This window comes from Patella vulgata, chromosome 2, assembly GCF_932274485.2.
Source record: "Patella vulgata chromosome 2, xgPatVulg1.2, whole genome shotgun sequence".
NCBI lineage: Eukaryota > Metazoa > Mollusca > Gastropoda > Patellidae > Patella > Patella vulgata.
Window position 1 is genome coordinate 34319966 of NC_065880.2, and position 19831 is coordinate 34339796.

General features: G+C 34.7%; 1 protein-coding gene across 2 annotated transcripts; it reads left to right on the forward strand.

Annotated features, from left to right (window-relative positions):
- The first annotated feature begins 2261 nt into the window (after positions 1 to 2261).
- LOC126810697 (long-chain-fatty-acid--CoA ligase 1) lies at positions 2262 to 19268 on the forward strand. Of its 2 annotated transcripts, none has more exons than XM_050535892.2 (22): positions 2262 to 2859; positions 4168 to 4401; positions 5310 to 5418; positions 6064 to 6131; positions 6486 to 6587; positions 7494 to 7593; positions 8225 to 8397; positions 9049 to 9081; positions 9241 to 9292; positions 9916 to 9989; positions 10341 to 10412; positions 10784 to 10918; positions 11338 to 11420; positions 12106 to 12256; positions 14243 to 14315; positions 14549 to 14637; positions 14778 to 14894; positions 15543 to 15596; positions 15815 to 15904; positions 16790 to 16891; positions 17946 to 18017; positions 18727 to 19267. In XM_050535892.2, exons 2-22 carry the CDS (start codon positions 4234 to 4236, stop codon positions 18865 to 18867), a joined length of 2058 nt encoding a protein of 685 aa, XP_050391849.1. In that variant the 5' UTR covers positions 2262 to 2859; positions 4168 to 4233; the 3' UTR covers positions 18868 to 19267. The 2 variants fall into 2 exon arrangements, with proteins under 2 accessions (XP_050391849.1, XP_050391850.1); XM_050535893.2 differs by lacking the exon at positions 2262 to 2859 and adding an exon at positions 2882 to 3950 and having other exon boundaries at positions 18727 to 19268.
- The last annotated feature ends 563 nt before the right edge of the window (positions 19269 to 19831 follow it).

A 19831-nucleotide genomic window follows, 5' to 3' on the forward strand; every position in this document is an offset into this window, starting at 1 on the left:
TTTAGACAGAAACAGTATTTGGCTGACTTCGGCAAAGTTGATCGGTGGGCTTAAATCATCTACGTAACATTATCGTATCATTAGAGACTTTTGGCAAGTGGAATTTTTCCCATCCGTATAACGTATCCGTATCGTCACGTGATACGTTGCGTTAATTTAGTTTTAGAGTTTTGGCAGACTTCGCGCCGCGTACGTATGGGTAGCTGAGCTGAGCGTAGTTTATTACAGCATAATGGCAGTTATCTACCAAGATCAACATCAGTACTAGTCAAGTACCTAGCCTACAAATTACTGAAGGGAGTGAAGTCGTTCGACAGTTGCTGAGTTATTTACAATTTTTGTAAAAAAATTAGTGTCGAATCTTATTAAAAATCTTCATGAATGTATCATTTCAGAAATAATATACCCCTTTTACAGATTTGCAAGGTCCCACCTCCCTAAATTTAGCACGTAGATCAACCAGCGTGCAGACAGACAGGAAAAATATGAAAATTCCGCGAAAAGCTCATCAAAAGTAATAATTTAATTCCAGTCTTTGCCATGGTTAAAATCACGTCAAATATACACCTTCGTGTTCTAGGATACACATTCATAAAAACGCCACAGCACAACATTTCAGCGGTAAAAAGACGACGACATTATACGGACCTTTTCCGTATGAAAGCTGTTCGATACGTGCTGCCGTATCCGTGTGCCGGTTCACGTATGAGAAATACACACGCATTGATGACATCACACACAAAATCGTTACGGATACGCAATACGGACCAATAATTTACGTTTGCCAAAAGTCTCTATTGCTGAACGTTGACATAACGCATGTTATCGTAATGTTATTTTTTGGAGTGGTCTTCCCGAACTCTTAGATAAGATATACGACATTATCACTAATGTATAAATGTTTTATTATTTGCCATAAATAGTCATAAGTGTTTATTGATAAAACTACTCCGCCACACATATACCATAGCCATGATCTATATATTTCATATGGACTTTACAATGTCTTAGGCCAATAACTCCACTATCTGATATCCGGTCATTTCTCCCGTCTCGTTTTCAACATCGCTCCATTCATATAACACGCTTTGGTGAGATGAATTTGCATGATATATGTTACCTTAAAAGGACGGCCAGCACCATGAATTTTAATTAAATGTTCTATCTAATTCTAAAGATGTCATAGGGGCACAAAGCGTAGTGGAGGGGAGGGGGTGCCGTTAAACTAGGTACATTATTTTAGCCTTGACTGTTTTACGAGTAAAATGGGATTCAGGAACCAATCTATAAAAAGTTACATCCCCTACGCATTAACGTAGTTTATTCAGTATATATATTGGCAAGTATTGTATGCTTTATTTACATAGTAGGCGGCGCCCACACGACCCATTAAACAAAAACGGGCAAGTTTTCGTATAAAGATAGAGACAGAAATAGGGTTTAATGTAGAGCCGACACAAACTATGTCATTTCGGGACGAACATATTTTTTGGTTTTATTCCAATAATTCGCTTGAGAGTAGTGGTCTTTAGCAATGGGAGGAAACCAGACAGATATAAAAATAAATCTTATACTTAGATATGAAACAAATAGATACATCTGAAATCAACATTTAATTTCTAAATTTAAATATGGACTTATTAGGTAGTATGATAAAACAACCAGTGGCTGCCACATTTTCGAGAGATGGATAGAGAACAAGCTAAAAAGAAAGTGATTTTTCGTACAATCAGGGGCGATAATCCAGGAAGTTACGGTTCAACAAAATCTGATAAAAATTGTGACCTCTACAGAGTCCACAACCTTGATATACCATATTTTTACGGTATTTGAGAACGAAGGGTGGCCATTTTGTCTGTCAGTTTTGGGCCTATTTTCACGAAATTCGAACTCAGTTGACCTTAGGGTCTAACGGGGATATAATAATACGTTTTTTTAAATCGGATAAAAATTATGACCTCTAAAGGGGCCACAAGCTAAAAACGCGATTTTTCGTTCAATCAGGGGCCATAATTCAGGAAGTTACGTTCCGATATGCGCGAATATCGACAGGAACCGAGATCGTTGGGTTATAAACTTATATTTCAAGTTTCAACAAAATCTGATAAAAATTGAGACCTCTATAGGGTCCACAACCATGATATACCATATTTTTACGGTATTTGAGAACGAAGGGTGGCCATTTATCTGTCAGTTTTTTGCCGATTTTCACGAAATTCAAACTCAGTCGTCCTTAGGGTCTAACGGTGATGTAATAATACGTTTTTTTTAAAATCGGATAAAAATTATGACCTCTATAGGGTCCACAAGCTAAAATCGCGATTTTTCGTACAATCAGGGGCCATAATTCAGGAAGTTACGTTCCAATATGCGCGAATATCGAAAGGAACATGAAAATGTGGGCGTATAAAAACCCGACTCTAACCAGCAGACGACCAATTCTGTAAAATCGAGTAAGGACAGGCAATGGAAAAAAACTCATTATGGAAAGTGGTACCAGGTGTTTATGAAAGGGTTGGTACACCCTGCCTCGCGAACTTTTAAAAAACATAATACAATTAAATTAAATTTTGTAATATTACTCGAAGCATACTCCCTTTAACTTACTATGATACGACTGGCAAGTGACAATGCGTATTTCACAATCGTCTACTTCTCTACGTATTATATAGAGCAAGGTAATATTCACGAGGTTTTATTTATCTATATGAGTATATGTACAAGTGTCGATTTCATAACCCCCATTTCATTATCACAGACGCTACTTTAGGACGAACAGACATGGGCGTGTCTTATATATGTCACCAACAGTGCACGTGAAAGCTGAAACTATTTTACAAATTCGTGTTCAAGAATCAAGTAAGTATTGATTTCTCAGTTCAGTTTATAATTGATGATGATGAAGATGATGACGATAATGATGTTGAGCTATTTTGATTAAAACAATGCTATTAGTAATACTACGAGAGGGCACAGACATCGGATACATGTTAATGCTATAATATGATATAGATATCTATAAAAAGATAATAAGTAAGTAATATACAGATCAAAGCTCTATTTAAAGGAGCTAAATCGCTATTCTTTGGCACCTAGAAATGGACACAAATGGGTCGCAACGCATAAATTAATGTAATATGAATATATATATAAACTGATTTACATTCGATCGTTTCTGTTTTCATTGTAATTTCTAATCAGTTATGTTCGGCGAAATACGCGAAGAGTCTGATTATTTCAGTCTACACCGGTTGTGTTCTCCTACATGGGATATGTTTAGCCTCGGTCATCGAGTCGCTTCATACAACTGACACCCCAAAACATTCTGGCACACGATTCGTGTGCCAATTTTAAGATATCACTCTGTCTTAGAAAATTGGATATCAGAAGCCTAACTTTTCACGGTGAGATAACAACATCAATGTTGATTTAAATTGACCAATAAAACGTGTTTGCAATGTCGAAGACTGTGGGTGATACCGAGTTAAAGACTTGACTCCTTTAAAATGTTACTTTAACAATTAGGTCGTTCTGCATCTTAACATATTTATGTTCATATATTTGGGTATTCAAATGCGTCTTTATATATTAGGCCCAGTTAATTAATCGTTATTTATATATATTTCACCAACGGACGTATAACTTTTTGTGCTTATAGTATTGCACACGTGACACCGGGTCATGTATTGGTTATTCATAAATTATTAACTTGTGTCTTTATGTGTCGACATGTAGTAGACCGTAATGACCTTTACTACGGAAGTAAGCAATCAAACATGAACAACTGTAAGCTAATTTTAAATTATTGTAAAAACTGTCACAGTGAACTTACAACCCATGTTTTAGTTTTGGTGGACATTTAGCTTGTTTTAAAATACAAATATCTAATAAACTTATATCTGAATGGTTGGCTTTGCATGCTTACACACGACCGGCGGGTCCTTAGAAAGGTATATATTATTTTATCTCGTGTTTTATTGCTATACCTATGCAAAAAAGGAATGTTAAGGTACAAAGACCAAAGGTTTATTATAAGCCTGTACTGTGAACTTTGGTGTTACTCCTGGCAGTAGATGAAACTATTGATATACTATATTCACTGTTCGCATGGTCAGGATGTTTAGTATAAGGATACTTATTTTGTATTGTCTATCCTGTATTATTCAGGTTAGTTTGTAATCAGATCTACCAGCCAAAAGGGAATAAAATCATCGCACTGGTGACTGTGATAGGATGAATGACATAATAGAATCAAGTAATAAATTATTAGCAACAACCAATGGTAAAATAGCAGTAGCAGGAACTCTGGTTGGCGCATCAGCATTGGCATACTATCTGTATGCCAAACCACAATCACCCAAATTACCATATGATCTAGCGTGCCAATCTGTTGAAACAAAGGTAATGTTTAAAATAATATTTTGAGTCTTGAGAAGTGTGGGGGAGAGGGTGTGGTGAGTGACACCTCCTGAAGAGGGCTCTTCTCCGATATCATTTCGACAGCCATTGCTTTTATCGGGCGTGTGTAGAAATTGACTGGCAAAACACTTAAGCCTTGTGTATACACGTGTATACGCTTTTGTATAATCTTCATTCACCGGACACCTCACTGTTACTTTAACGTTACCTTAGAAGTGGTAAATGAATAATAGATAATGGTGTGCATGAACATGTGTAATATATAAGTCTGTATTCAGTAATACTAGGTTGTGTTATATTTCTATTCAAATAAATATCTTAATAGATCACAATGAGCTGCGCGGTCTTCGCAACATGCTTGGGCTGGTTTTAATATCATAAATGTCCTTAAATAAATAACATTAGCAGACTTATTGGATTTTTAAAAAAAAGGTGTTGTTTATTTTTTCTAACATTTCTGTTGAAATGGGCAGCATGGGCTTTTTATAAATATATGCTTTGTATTTTATATTATCCAAGGGGTTCCATTAAGATTAGAAACTCGTGCTACCGCCATTACAATGAGAAGGATTCATTAATTGGCATTTCTTGTTATCTATATTGATTGGCAGTTAAGCATGATCAAATTCGCTACATTATTATCTCTAATGTGGTTATAAAAACACAACTTATTGGGGACTAAATGTAAAGAGTCAAATGTTACTTTTGATTAATATTATATTAACTTTTAGTGTGGTCATAAAAGAACAGATTATTATGAATTTCTGCCTGCTTAACAGAAATTACAAACCCTAGAAGAAATCCACAATAGACTTTAAATGTGATTCCACATGTGTCAAAAGCATCTAATAACAAAAAGTAATCAAACACAACATTCATTTTTCTTCCAGGATGGAGGAAGACGTTTGCCCCAGTTTAAAGATGATGATTATTTAGGCTATTTATTTGAAGATGTACAGACAGTGTATGAATGTTTTCAGAGAGGACTAAGATTATCACGTATGTTAATATTAAATTGTATTTTGTTACGATTTGATCTTGTGTATTTATATCCCCGGGGAGTACAGTATACGCATTTTGCACTTGTTGACAAATGCGTTTTATATAAAATGAAGGCGCTGTCAATGCGATAAGATTTGGTTTAACCATTAATACTTATTAATCGATAAGATGTATATCTTAGTAATTATAGTGCTACTGAAAACTTAAAGATGCATTATGTAAGATTTAGATAAAGAGCTAGCCATTCTTGCTATAATAGTTCGAGAATATATAATGTAAAATGAATAATTTGAAAATTTCATTCAAATTACTCTATTGCGAGCGAAGATATTAGCCTTTGATGGTTTGACAAGACGTGTGCAATAATTTCAACTACCGTACTGGTTTTTCGAAGCTGTCTCGCTCCTTCATTTTAAGTTTAAATCAAAATATGGCTAAACTGTTCTAGTCTATTTAATATCGGAAAAATCCGATGCCATCGAGAGTTGATTATGACCTGGATAAGTTAATTAATGTCTAATTAATAATTTAGAAAACATTTTCAGGCCTAAAGAACGACCTGCAGTAGGTAGATTTAGCTCTTGCATAATGTATGTTTAATTTGAAACAAATAAAGGAGAGGCATTTACTTGACTATTTCAGGTCATGCTAAATGCTTGGGAACTAGAAAAGATCCAGGTGGAAAATATGAATGGGTGACATACCAGCAGGTACGTTATATAATATCTCATATAGCTAATGTATCTAGTAATATTATAAAACTTACCAATAAAAGTAATCGAAACTAAACTAAAATAACAGATCAGCATAATATTACCGTAACTCGTTTGTGTTATCTTTGCCGGTATCTTATACTTTCGCATTATATTTTTATTCATTGGATTTAATCAATTATACGGCGCGAGAAAAAGTATACCTATAGCACCGGGTCATTCAAAGGGTTTTCAGATGTTCCGGGAAGTCAGTTTGTTTTCAAACGCTCAGATCTAATTTAAATGTATATTGTCATCACTGGTCTTTTCGTTGGTCTTTTCAAACCCATAAAAGAAATCCTTTTTTTACAGGTTTATGAAAGAGCACATGCGTTTGGATCTGGAATGATTGAGCTTGGAATTTCACCTGGTACTGACACAATGATAGGAATTTATGCTTCAAATAGAGTAGAGGTGAGTTGAGAAGTTTTATGGTAACGTCACGTCTTAGTACTGATTTTCTTTTCTTGATTCACACAATATAACAAAACATTTGAATGGTTGTTAGGAATGAATATGTATACTTTGGACTTCATGTTTCTTATATCAGCATAATATAACTATTCAACAAGATCACACGTTACAATCTGACAACATGATTCATTAAAGATATCCATCAAATAAAACTGCTGTGCATGAAACTGGACCAGTATTCTGGACATAAAACAGGGGGGAATCGGATAGAGAATCGTAATCGTGGGGTCTGTTTACCTAATCCTTTGAAGTTTTTCAGTAAGGATGACCGTAAAATTTGTATCCTGATTTATTTGCACCTGTATCGATTGCTTTATGCGAACGCACACATATTAATGATCAAAGATACTCACTTAAGAGCATCTATGTCTCCCGACAGACTGGAGGATCTTCTCCAAATAAGTAATGAAAGAAACTTTGTTGATAATACTGAACTGGACCAACCAGCAGACATTATAAAACTCATCGAAGTTTGTAGAATCTGGATACATTGTTTATTTTGTCTTTCTAGTAAGCTTCACACGCTGCACCCTCCCCCCATCCCTCCACCCCCGAACGCCTGATCACATTCTTTTCCAGACAGTTTGTCAAAAACTTATCTAGTTGATTAAAGCATGTTTACCTTCTATTCCTGTCTTGTTATATGTGATACCGGATGATGTTACAAAACGTCACCTTGTACTTTTAATCTAGAGACTTCGACACAAATAATGTATGTTGTTTCTTAACACCCGTTGGTCAAATGTACGTTCTGTACAGTTTTGTTTGTGTTATTAGGAAGATGTTGTTTTGTTTTATAAAGATGCTGTTTGCATGTTATATAAAGATGCTGTTTGTAAGTTTCAGTGGGTAACAACAGAACAAGCATGTAATATGTACAGTATGGTAATAGTACCGTTATATGATACACTGGGACCAGATGCTTGTAAATATATCATCAGTTTAAGTAAGTACCCGTGTACACGAGGAGCAGTCCATTTGCTGATTACACTATTTTGCTTGAATACACTATTTTGCCTATAACGTTTTTTAGGACTTCGAATTCTGTCTTATATTTTGGATTGTTCGTACTTGGTTTATTTTATTTATACATATTGTATCCACCAATCGTACAATGATGTCATTTCTCATTTAATGCGGGAGCTGTACGTATTTAAAGAACTCGGCCGTTTACAGTTTCCCTGTGATTACCTGCTATCCAGAATAATTAACATTGGCTATCAAGGATCACTGTATTGAACCATATAGCTAAACGTTGTGTCATTCACGAAGCATGTTGTCGGATTAAACATTTAACGGCTGGGGGAGGTTGATATTTTGTGACTTTTCAATAATAGACATGTCTTAAAATTCAATCACTGTAACACTATAATTATTCGCTCGAATACATGTTAATATTCTTAGTCTGGAGTGAAATGTGTTAATATCGGAGATTTTACTCTTTTATTCAGAACGTATGCTTATTCCAAATCTGTCCTGGAGAATAGAGACCATACGATTTGATGATATCGATAGACTCAATGCCAATACATATGCATACACGCTTTATACAATATAATGTATTTATCTGATTTTAGCTGAAATGGAGACAGTGGTTTGTGATACAGCTAAAAAGGCTCAGATATTATTGGATCAGATAGATCAACTGCCTAGTTTAAAGAGAATTATAATTATAGAAGAAATGTCAAACAACAATGTGGATTTAGCTAAAACTAAAGATATCACTTTATACACATATCATGATATAGAGGTATGTACTACATTTTTATTCTCTACACTTTCAAATATGAAATAATAGTATCTATTTCAAAACAAATCCCTCAAAATAGTTATCCTTGCTTGTATAGTTGTTTTGGATGACAGTTGTCTTTCAGAATAATATAGTATTTATAACTGTTTTTGTTGGAAACTTCCAGTCTTTATTAAGCACTGCTTCTACCGGGGAATATCACTCACAAGCACGTTATCACAGTCTCCTGCAGTTTATGTACTATGGGTATTATCGTTGATGATGGTTGTTCCTGGTAGTACTTGTATATTCTGATAGTTGTCCCTGTTGGTACTTGTATTTTATGATAGTATTTGATAATAGTTGTCCCTGTTGGTACTTGTATTTCATAATAGTTGTCCCAGTTGGTACTTGTATTTTATGATAGTTGTCCCTGGTGGTACTTGTATTTCATGATAGTTGTCCCTGGTGGTACTTGTATTTTATGATAGTTGTCCCTAGTGGTACTTGTATTTTATGATAGTTGTCCGTGTTGGTACTTGTATTTTATGATAGTTGTCCCTGGTGGTACTTGTATTTTATAATAGTTGTCCGTGTTGGTACTTGTATTTTATAATAGATGTCCCTGTTGGTACTTGTATTTTATGATAGTTGTTCTACCTTTAATTTTAGAATATCGGTTCAAAGAATCTACACGATGCCGTGGTAAGTACAATTTTATTATATTTCTGTAATATAAGCACAATAGATTCTAATCGCTAAATTTGTAAAATAAAGCAACAGCACGATTGATTATTATAGGATTAACTGAAATCGGGAGTATACCATCGAAATCAATGATTTTCATATGATTTTGTTTTGTAGCCCCCAAAACCTTCTGATCTGACAACTATTAGTTTTACAAGTGGAACAACAGGTGAGATGGATTACACAATCATCATTCTATTATATATATACAATATTTATGGGATTCACAACGTCTAGTCGTACGGATGGGAGGAAAATCCGAGGTGTCGGATTCACGTTGGCGGTCACCTAAAAGAACTCTTTGCATTTTGGAATTCGACGAAGAGTGGATGGAAACGCCGCTGTCAGAGCAAAATTTCCATCACAGTACACTGCATGTTCACCTTCATTAGCCCGGTTGGTGCAAAAATGTAGAACGTTATACCCTCTTTTATTTCACAACCTTTGCCTGTATCAGCTTTTCATATTTTCAGTGATCTTTCAGTCGCTAGAACATTAATTTTGTTTACATATCTAATTTTTGTTTGTTGAAGTACGCCATAAAATATACTACCACAGATACAAATAGCACCAAACAGAAGCCCATCGTGTTGAACCATAAAATAAGTTATTATATGCCATATCTTAAAAAAAAAACTTATGTAATTATATTAAACCTGTGTATATCAGATATTTTTTTAGTTTCAAATATTCGATTATCTTTAGTTACAATTGATTTTATATTGAGTATTTTTTGAATGATTGGAAATTTTACTAGGTGCTTATTTACATGTTGATTCATTTTATTTTAAGGTGATCCTAAGGGTGTTTTGTTAACCCATGAAAATTTGATCTCGCATATTAGTGGAATAATTTCATTAGTAAAGGTAGGTAAATGTGCTATCAGTGTAAAACATATAATAGCTCAAATAATACCAGTGATTGTCGAAGAAAGACAAATTAGTGTAATAGTAGTTTAATTCATCAACTGGACATGCCAAAATAACTGACGTTTCCATGATAAAGTAGTACCATGCATACTTTGCCCTGTGTACCACGTTCATCAACTGGGTGTTTAATATCCTTGTCTCGGTACTTCAGTTGTCAAGAAGTATTAAAATATTTGTAGTGTATGGGTTAATTTATTGAAATAATAATAGTAATAAATATATATCTCTTTTTTTTCAGAGAATAGATTGTATGTAAACTAATCTTAAATCCTTCTTTTTTTTTTACAGTACAATTTTGGACCAAATGATTGTCACATTTCATATTTACCATTAACACATATGTTTGAAAGATCGATGCAGGTAAGATCAGTAATAATCGAGTTCTGGCATATCTTCATGAATATTTCTTTTTTTCTGAATGTAGAAATCTTTGAGTATTTATATTTATCTGAATTTATGGAATGACCTTAATGCGTAGACTGGGCGATGTTATCTAAATTTATGGAGCGATCTGAATGAGCAGAATTATTTAAATGGAATGGATGGTATGGGTGTAAAGGGTAGTCTGAATGGATTGGGTGGTATAAATGTATAAGTTAATCGAAATGGGTTGGGCGGTATGAGTATATTGAGTAGTCTGGCTAGATTGGATGGTATAAGTGTATCAGCTAATCGAAATGGATTGGATGCTATAAGTGTATCGGCTAATCAGAAAATTATATTTATTTCAGATCAGCGCCTTTATGCATGGTTACCATGTTGGCTTTTATTCCGGTGATATAAAGAATTTATTTGATGATATAAAAGAATTAAAGCCAACTATATTTCCAACTGTACCGAGATTATTAACAAGACTGTACGACAAGGTAGGCCATTCTCCATATTTAGGATCGTGAATACTAAGTAAATTTGTTTATTGATTTACTTAAATCTAACCCTAACTAATATTCGACACGATCTTCAAACAGTCAGTAATTTTTGTTCCATCTACAAACCGAAACACATTTGCAGACAGGTCCTTCGGTGCTGCCGATCCACAGCTATGGAATGATTTACCTGACAATATAAAAAAATCTAAATCACTTGATATCTTTTAAGAAATCACTTAAAACGTATCTCTTTAAAAGGGCTTTCCCAAATTGATTTAAAAAAAATATTACTCACATGGCCACGACGAACGGTGGGTCAATAAATTATTAATATTGGCGTTTATAGTTGTCCATATTTGAATGATTGAAAAAAATTGAATATTTTTAATAGATATATATTATTTTATTTCTTACAGGTGCATAGCAATTGTCGAGGATATTCATTTAAAAGTATTTTATTAAGGACAGCTATCAACAGAAAGATTGCTGAAGTTAAACGGTAAATAAAATTCTTGTGAAACAATAAATATTTTCTTCCTTGGAAACATATTAGTTGTATCAATTTGTTATAAAACAATGTCCAGTTTTATTGTAAAAGAGGAAAATGTAAAATTATCGTCACCTGTGTTCGTATATCCATCCGTCGTTCTAGGTCAATCGATTTTGTTTTTGTAAATGATCACTGCATTTCTTCCATTGTGATTTCTTCCGCGATCTCCTGTGAGGACGTTGGAAATAAAATAAGATGCGGTTTAACGTTCTGCCGTTCTTCTTCATACGGTTAATGAAGAAGGGAACGAAAACCTTGGCTTTAACACGTGTTAAACATTCTAGAAATCACTATTCTTGGTGTTCGTGTGGTACCTTGTCTATATGTCTGTTTTATATAGTTAGCACGTGCGCGCTGTATCATAAAGCCTGTCATTGAGTCAACTGGCGAGGTTTTGAATCCCCGGTTGTGTGTGACAAGGAGTAGGGTCGCCTGTCCAACCTCGTGGGTTTTCTCCGGGGCTTCCGGTTTCCTCCCACTGCTAAAGACCCCTACGCGCAAGCGAATTATTCCATATGTTAGTCCCGAAATTACCTAGTTTGTGTCGAGTGGACGTTAAACCCTCTCTCTCTCTCTCTCTCTCTCTCTATCTCTCTCTCTCTCTGTTTTATATGTAATTTATGTTTTATTAAAGGGGTGTCGTACGTGATAACAGTATCTGGGATTATCTGGTATTAAAGAAGATAAGAAACATGCTTGGTGGTAGAATATCAATACTTATCACAGCATCAGCGCCATTATCTGCTGATGCCATGAATTTTACTAGAGCTGTCTTTGGATGTCCAGTAAGATATTTTTCAGCTTTTCAGTGGATAGCATTTTATCCTTTCTATTATCTAATACAATATGCATTGTTATTCATTCTCAACATCTATGATGATAAATATACTGCTGTAATTTTGTATTAAATGGTAATAACAAAAATAACTGATATTTCTTAACCAATGGAAATAACATAACGCCATTTTCAATAAAATGGAAATAACATAAAGGACTGACATTTTCTAAAAAATGGAAATAACATAACGACATTTTCTAACAAGTAGAAATAACACATATGTAAACGATAGCATGACTGTCTCTTCAAAGACCCTGGTTTCGGGACATCATTCGACAGTGCTACTTTTAAACTTGATTATCACGCAATGTATGCCTTGTAATATATCAAATATAAGGTTTTTGTTGTAATTGATGCTAATGATAATGTTAAGAATTGACACATTCTTTGGAGAAAATATCTGGTTATTCCGACCCTCCACCCCCCCCCCCCCACCCCATAACAATACAGCGGGGCCAACTGAGGCATTTTTAATTTCATCTCCTTTGTCTTTAGATTAAGTTCAGTGACAATGTAAACCCTTTAAATTATATATTACAAACCAAATCAAACAGTGAAATGACTTTAATCTGATCAACCGCCATTTTGGGTATATTTTGGCAACCATTTTGAATTTCTGCCATCTTGGATTTGGGGAAACTAGTTTTAGAGATTATTTTTCAGTTCAATTACAACAAAAACCTTATATTTGATATATTACAAGGCATACATTGCGTGATAATCACCCATCCTATCTGGAAATTCATTTTTCTTCAAATTTTGGCGGCCATTTTTGCAATCAGGCAAACCCCAAACGAAAATGACGTCATAGATAAATCTTTTTTCAAAAATCGTGTTCAGCTAGCAATTTTGCATCTGGAAATTGCTGGCCTGAAATGATTTGTAAAAAAATGTCTTATTGTGACACCCCTTGTTATATGTATATCAATGAATAGGCGGCCATTTTGGAAAAGATGGCCGTAACGACCACCAGGGGGAGCTGCTGAGGTGGATCCACATCCCAAAATAATCAGTAGGGTTGATGCCATCTATGTGCCAAGTTTCATGCACATTTTTTTGCTTAACCGCCCCACTATACATCTGTTAACACTGTTCATCATGTGCATCTTACATACGGGAAGTCCATTGGCCAATAACTCTATTTTACCGAGATTTGGATGCAGCTAGGCGGATGTGGCGTCAGGTTGGGTAAGCTTACTCTTCAAGACACCTGTTACCACTGTCCGTCGTGTATTTTGTACACGGTAAACAGTCAATTTGCTGATTACACTATTTTGCCTGATTACACTATTTTGCCTATACCGTTTTTTTAAGGACTTCGAATTTTGTCTAATGTTTTGGATTGTTCGTACTTATTTCTATAACAGCATATTCTAACAAATGGAAATTATATAAAGGACTGTTATAAAATATAAATAACATAAAGGACTGATATTTTCTATAAAATGGAAATAACATAAAGGACTGACATTTTCTAACAATTGGAAATACTATAAAGATATTTTCTAACGAACGGAAATGATATAAAAGATTGATATTTCTATAAAATGGAAATAACATAATGGACTGACATTTTCTTTTAAATGGAAATAACATAACGGATTTTTCTAACAAATGAAAATAACATAAAGGACAAGGACTGGCATTTTCTATAAATTGGAAATACCATAACGACATTTTCTAAAAAATGGAAATAACATAAAGGACTAACATTTTCTAACAAATGGAAATATCGTAAAGGACTGACATTTTTAACAAATGGAAATATCATAACGACAGTTTCTATAAAATGGAAATAATATAAAGGACTAACATTTTCTAACAAATGGAAATATCATAAAGGACTGACATTTTTAACAAATGGAAATATCATAACAGCATTTCTATAAAATGGAAATAACACAAAGGACTGATAAGCTGTGTTTTATTTCAGGTATTTGAAGCATATGGTCAAACAGAAGCCACGGCAGCAGTATCGTGCACTTTACCAGGTGATACGACGTCTGGTACGTACAATTTAACCCAAACAAACCGCATACTTTTGTGCACCAACCTCAATTGGGAAGATGTCTTTATGGCATTACAAGTTTTGATTTTTATATTTTAATTAATGTATTCAATCTTTATGTCGATTTTTATTTGTCTTTTCTTTCCCGTCCCTTTTTTCGTGAATATTATAACAGGATTCTCAAGACCTGCCATAGGCAGTAGCTTACATTTTCTGTCATTTTACTTCCAGGTCATGTTGGTGCTCCTTGTTTATGTAATTCTATTAAGTTGATCGACGTACCCGAATTAGATTACTACGCCGCAAACCAAAAAGGGGAGGTAACCACGTATTGCACTCTCATTACGTCTTTCAAGTCGAGAATAAACTATGAGGTTTTCCTTTACTATTATTATTTTATTAGGCTTGAATCTCTAAATTGTGCGCATAAGTTTTGAATAATGTCATATTTTATTTTCAGATTTGTATTAAGGGCGTAAATGTATTTAAAGGTTATTATAAAAATCCCGAGAAAACAAAAGAAACAATAGATGAAGATGGTTGGTTACGTACTGGTGATGTCGGTGCATGGTTACCTGTGAGTTTTCTAATCTTATATAAATGGTAGGGTATTGACCAGTCCTCATCAGACACCGGAATATGATAATTATCCAAGTGGTCGTCCACATACATCATTTGTTCCCAAGGCATCTCAAATTTTAAACACGCACGTTTTTTGTCAATGCATTCTTTCAAATTGTTGGTCCAAATCATAGCTGTGATTGTAAATGAAATGAAATGAAATGAAATGGGGTTTAACGTCCTACTGTTCTGCTCCTATACTGGGCTAATGAAGACGGGCATACGCCATACAGTGTGCTATGAGGGAAATTTTGCCTGGGCAGCGGCACTATCGCCTACTCTTATATCGAATTCCAACTGCCAAGGGATCTTTTACGTGCATTCCAATGTATACACGGGACATCGGTTTTTCGTCTCATCCGAAGGACTAGACAGCTGTCCTTGTTAGGCCCTCCGTTCTGCACCACTGACAAGGGGGAACCAAGTCGGAAAATCCCGATGAACTTTCTCGGCCAATGCAGGGATCGAACACCCGACATCCAGGCTATAGCTGTGATTGTAAATAAACAAAATCTACATGTTCAATCCTCAAATTAAATTTTGATTTAGTAAATAGATAAATGTATGTTAAGATATACATAGATTTGTTTGCATTATATTACAGAATGGTACGTTGAAAATTATAGATAGAAGAAAACACATATTCAAACTTTGTCAGGTAATTAGTTTATTTAGAAAAGAAAATAAATGATTTTTGACGTCCTACTTTTTTGCACCAATAGGGATAACACCAAGACCACTTTGTTGGACCTACAGTCACTCCCAGTTTATTTAGAAATTTCTAGAGTACGGCTGCAGTACATAAGGCAAGATGTGCTTTAGTTTTGGTGGACTTCTGTTATTTTCTTTTAATAAGGCCATTCATTTATATTACAGGGAGAATATGTCGCACCAGAAAAAATAGAAGCTGCATATTTAAAAAGTCAATATGTTGCTCAAATATTTGTTGATGGAAATAGCCTAAAGGTAAGATAAGGTTTATTTTACAATCATGATAACTGCCCAAACGAGCCACCAACACCTCATCCTGTCCCCGCATAAAATTGCCATGGACTCCATTAGGGTAATAGGTTTGTCATCTTTGAAACACCACTGGTATACATAGGACTATAGCATTTGTTGAGATTAATAGACGTATTCATTTCTCAATCTGATTAAAACACAGATCCAATTTCGTTTCGTTTTTATAGTTCAAAACATCGAAAGTATAAAAAACGAAACGAAATATAGATCTATATTTTAATTAGATTGCCTCATTTCTACAAAAGTCTATGGCGCTATAGCACTTTTCACACTTGACAATATAAATAGATACGTGTGTATGATGGCTAAGGTGGTTTCAGTCAGTCCAAACGTAAACATGAAGAGAATTCTATTTTCGATGTTCATTTTCTGCCACAAACACAATTTATTCAGGGTTTTTTTTCTTTATTATCACGAGCCTGTCCTCCGTTCCTTGTACTGTCCATCGGTTTGCTCATTAATCTTATAAATGTCCTGAGGTTTTTCGGATTACTATTGGGACTATGGTCGTGCATTGATTTTAATCCGAGTTATTGTCCATTTCACCGAAACCTTGAAACGGTCTCCAGTCAGCGTTTTTGAGATTTTGTTTTAAAACTTGTTGGGAGGTTGATCATAAGGAGGAACCTTATAAACACTCGACATTTTAAGTTTTAAAAAAACTTGCTAGTATTGGTTGGTTAGTCATAAGGATGGGTCCTCAATTGAGCTACACAAGGAATTAACCTTGAATAATCGCCTCTGTTGTCGAAAGCCTCGTCTGAGACCGCTTCGCTTCACAATGTTACTGGTGGGTATACAACGCCATGTTTACTGTATATTTTACAGGCGTATTGTATGGCAGTTGTAGTATTGGATCCAGATGTGATAAGTAACGTTGCTAAACAGTATAATATATCAACCGATCCAGAAGTTGTCTCCAGGTCTAAGGTAATAACTTATGGAAAATGTCGGGTAAAAAACAATATCACTATTATAATAAGTCCTATTTATTGTCCAAAATATGTTCTAATAATAATTGTATATATTAAATGCTCCACATCTGTATATCGTAGAATTCATGGTTTATTCGTTTCAAATGTAAGATTTTTTGTCAATGCATTATTTCAAAGTGTGCCGCTCGAGCCAAACACTTAAACCTTTAAACAAGAAACAAAATTAAAATTGTGTCGCTAGTTTTGTATTTTTCTGCTGTCTTGACAAAAAGAAATCGTTATTTCTACGCATAGTAGACCAAAAGTTCCCCTCTAACACCCCTACAAAAGTCCAACCCTGGGCGAAACGCCCACACCACTCCCTAACTAACCAAGTAACTCTAAAGTCTTGGTAAAGAATTGTGTATATACCGATGGAGAACATGAATTACTTTTTATTTGTAGTAATATACGTATACCACAATATCCAATTTATTTGGTTTACTTACAGTCATTCCTTTCTGAACGAATATGCCAGAGCCTTTACACTTTATGATGTCTTTATTTTGGCTTCAAATGTTATATAAACTATCATTTAGGCATTTATTAACATGAAAAGTCCACAATCAACCCCCTAAACCAACACCCAGAATAAAGTAATTTCAATGACATTTTCAATATATTCATTTTTCATAATCTATTTTGAACTATTATAGCAAGAACGACCAGCTCTTTATTTAAATTTTGCCTAATGTATCTTTAGACAGGACAATTCTCAACTTGAACTTACACCGGAATTTACAATCATTGAGGCCTTTATTATTCTTTCTGGAAAACGTGGTAACTCCTCGCCATTGTGTAGGCCTATTCCCGTTCCGGAAGTACACTTATTACTTACTCGATAATGGGCTCTTGTCTATATGATTATCCCTTGAGATTTGTATTTTTTTATCCACCCAAGCATAGAATGAAGGCTTTTACTTTCATATTTGATTTTGGAAGAACCCATGCCCACCAATTCTACTTGCCTTTCCTTGTGTGTGTGAACCTTTTTATTTATTTATTTACAGAAAATAAAAGATTTAGTTTATTCAGATATGATAGCAATAGGTAAATCAAGCCGCCTTAAAGGCTTTGAGCAGGTAATTTGACAACTTTAGTGATCTATGTCTATACACATATACAAGCTTTAATTTAAATATAAAATTTCGGCGACCAGATTTGTCATAAAATTGTCTTTGGCTTCAGTCCGTTGTGTCACGTCATCTTCCTGTCGTGTAAATTATTAACTGTGAAGTTGGAGATGTTAACATAATATGGGGGCGTAGATATCACCGTTTCAATAAAAGTACCACCTACCTGGTTGTATTTTATAACAAAGCTACTCAATGTTTCTGTTTAAGATATACCCAGTGAAAATTCCATTTATTCATTTACTTATAAATTAAAATTAATATCAGACATATACGGGCATACACAATGCAGTGTACTGTACGTGAGGGATATATTTGCCGGGATATCGACGTTTCCGCCTACCCTTCGTAGAATTTTAACTGCAAAGGATCGTTTTACGTGCGCGCCAAGACTGCGCTGTTCCTTACCGGCCATCCGTGATGAACCACTAACAAGTGGTACTTTCTGGGCCGAAACTGGGATACAAATAAGGATGGGTTCGTGAGTCAGCGCCTTGATCACCGGGCAATCCAAGAATTCACAAAAAGAATATCCCTAACTGTAAAATAAAAATAAAACTTGAGAAACTTTCGGGTAAAATGAAATCGGGTTTAAAGTCCCACTTTTCTGGTGGTTTAAGTATTAATCTATTGTTTATATTTCATGTTTATATTTCAGGTAAAAGATATCTACATCCACCCAGAACTGTTTTCAGTTGAAAATTCATTATTAACACCAACGTTTAAAAACAAACGACCACAGTTACGACAGAGGTTTAAAACCGAAATAGATAATCTGTATGAAAGACACGATGTATAAATTATTTGACAATTATAGTGACATGCTGCTGAACAATTGAAGAATATTTAAGATAATGTTCTAAGGACTCTTCGTATAACAGAAATAAAATGAAATTTCTTTGCAAAATCAGTTCAAGAATCCCATATGAAGCTGTCTATTGTTGTCATAATGGTTAATATATGGAACAAATTATATTGTAAATTACAACTAACATTTTATTTTGGTTTGACGAATAGCATATTTGATGGCATTTCAAGTAAATACTTGCATCATTGTTGTCTATATTATAGGGTCAACTGTACGTGCATTTTTGTGTTTTGATATTTAATAGTACGTATCTCCCGTTAGTTGATTAAACTGTAAATAGATATAGCATCATTGTCGTATTGAACCAATACCCCTAATTCTATATTTTTACCCCCCCCCCCCTTCCCGTTCCCGTCCCCAACGGTAGTTGGTAGTTTTTAACGATTGTTTTTTTTTTCAAATTCGGCAGTAAGCGCTGTCGTCATGAGAAGAGTTATGTCCCTTTTTCCAAAACCTTGTGAACACAATAGAGATCATATCTTTAAACATATCTTTTTTTTTCAAATTAGGTGGGAAGCATTGTGGTCATGAGCTGAAAAGCCCTAGTGATATTCAGCGTCCCGCGATCTTTCCTTCCGGAGTCTCGACCCGCCACCCACCCCACTCTCATCCCGCTAAGAACTTTGTGAATGCAATACACGCTATGATTTTTAATAAGGGATTTCCTGTCAAATTTAGCGTGCGTGAAGCATAGGGAATATGAGAGGACTAAACCTATCGATATTAACTGCTACGACCATCCTTTTTTCCGATTTTATTTTAAAACTTTGTGATAATTAGAGGACCAACCGTATCGATATAGGCCTGCAGCATTCTTCGACCTTCCATTATAGTGTTATTCCCCGTTTTCCGAAAACCACGTGTTCGCGATGCAGTTTTAACGGACATTTTGCAA

Excerpts from the sequence above, each read along its gene's own strand:
- LOC126810697 (XM_050535892.2), top strand. The coding sequence starts at position 4,234 with ATGAATGACATAATAGAATCAAGTAATAAATTATTAGCAACAACCAAT. Across the intron at positions 7,594-8,224 it reads TAAATATATCATCAGTTTAA|CTGAAATGGAGACAGTGGTT; the intron begins GTAAGTACCCGT and ends ATCTGATTTTAG. Across the intron at positions 11,421-12,105 it reads AAGATTGCTGAAGTTAAACG|GGGTGTCGTACGTGATAACA; the intron begins GTAAATAAAATT and ends GTTTTATTAAAG.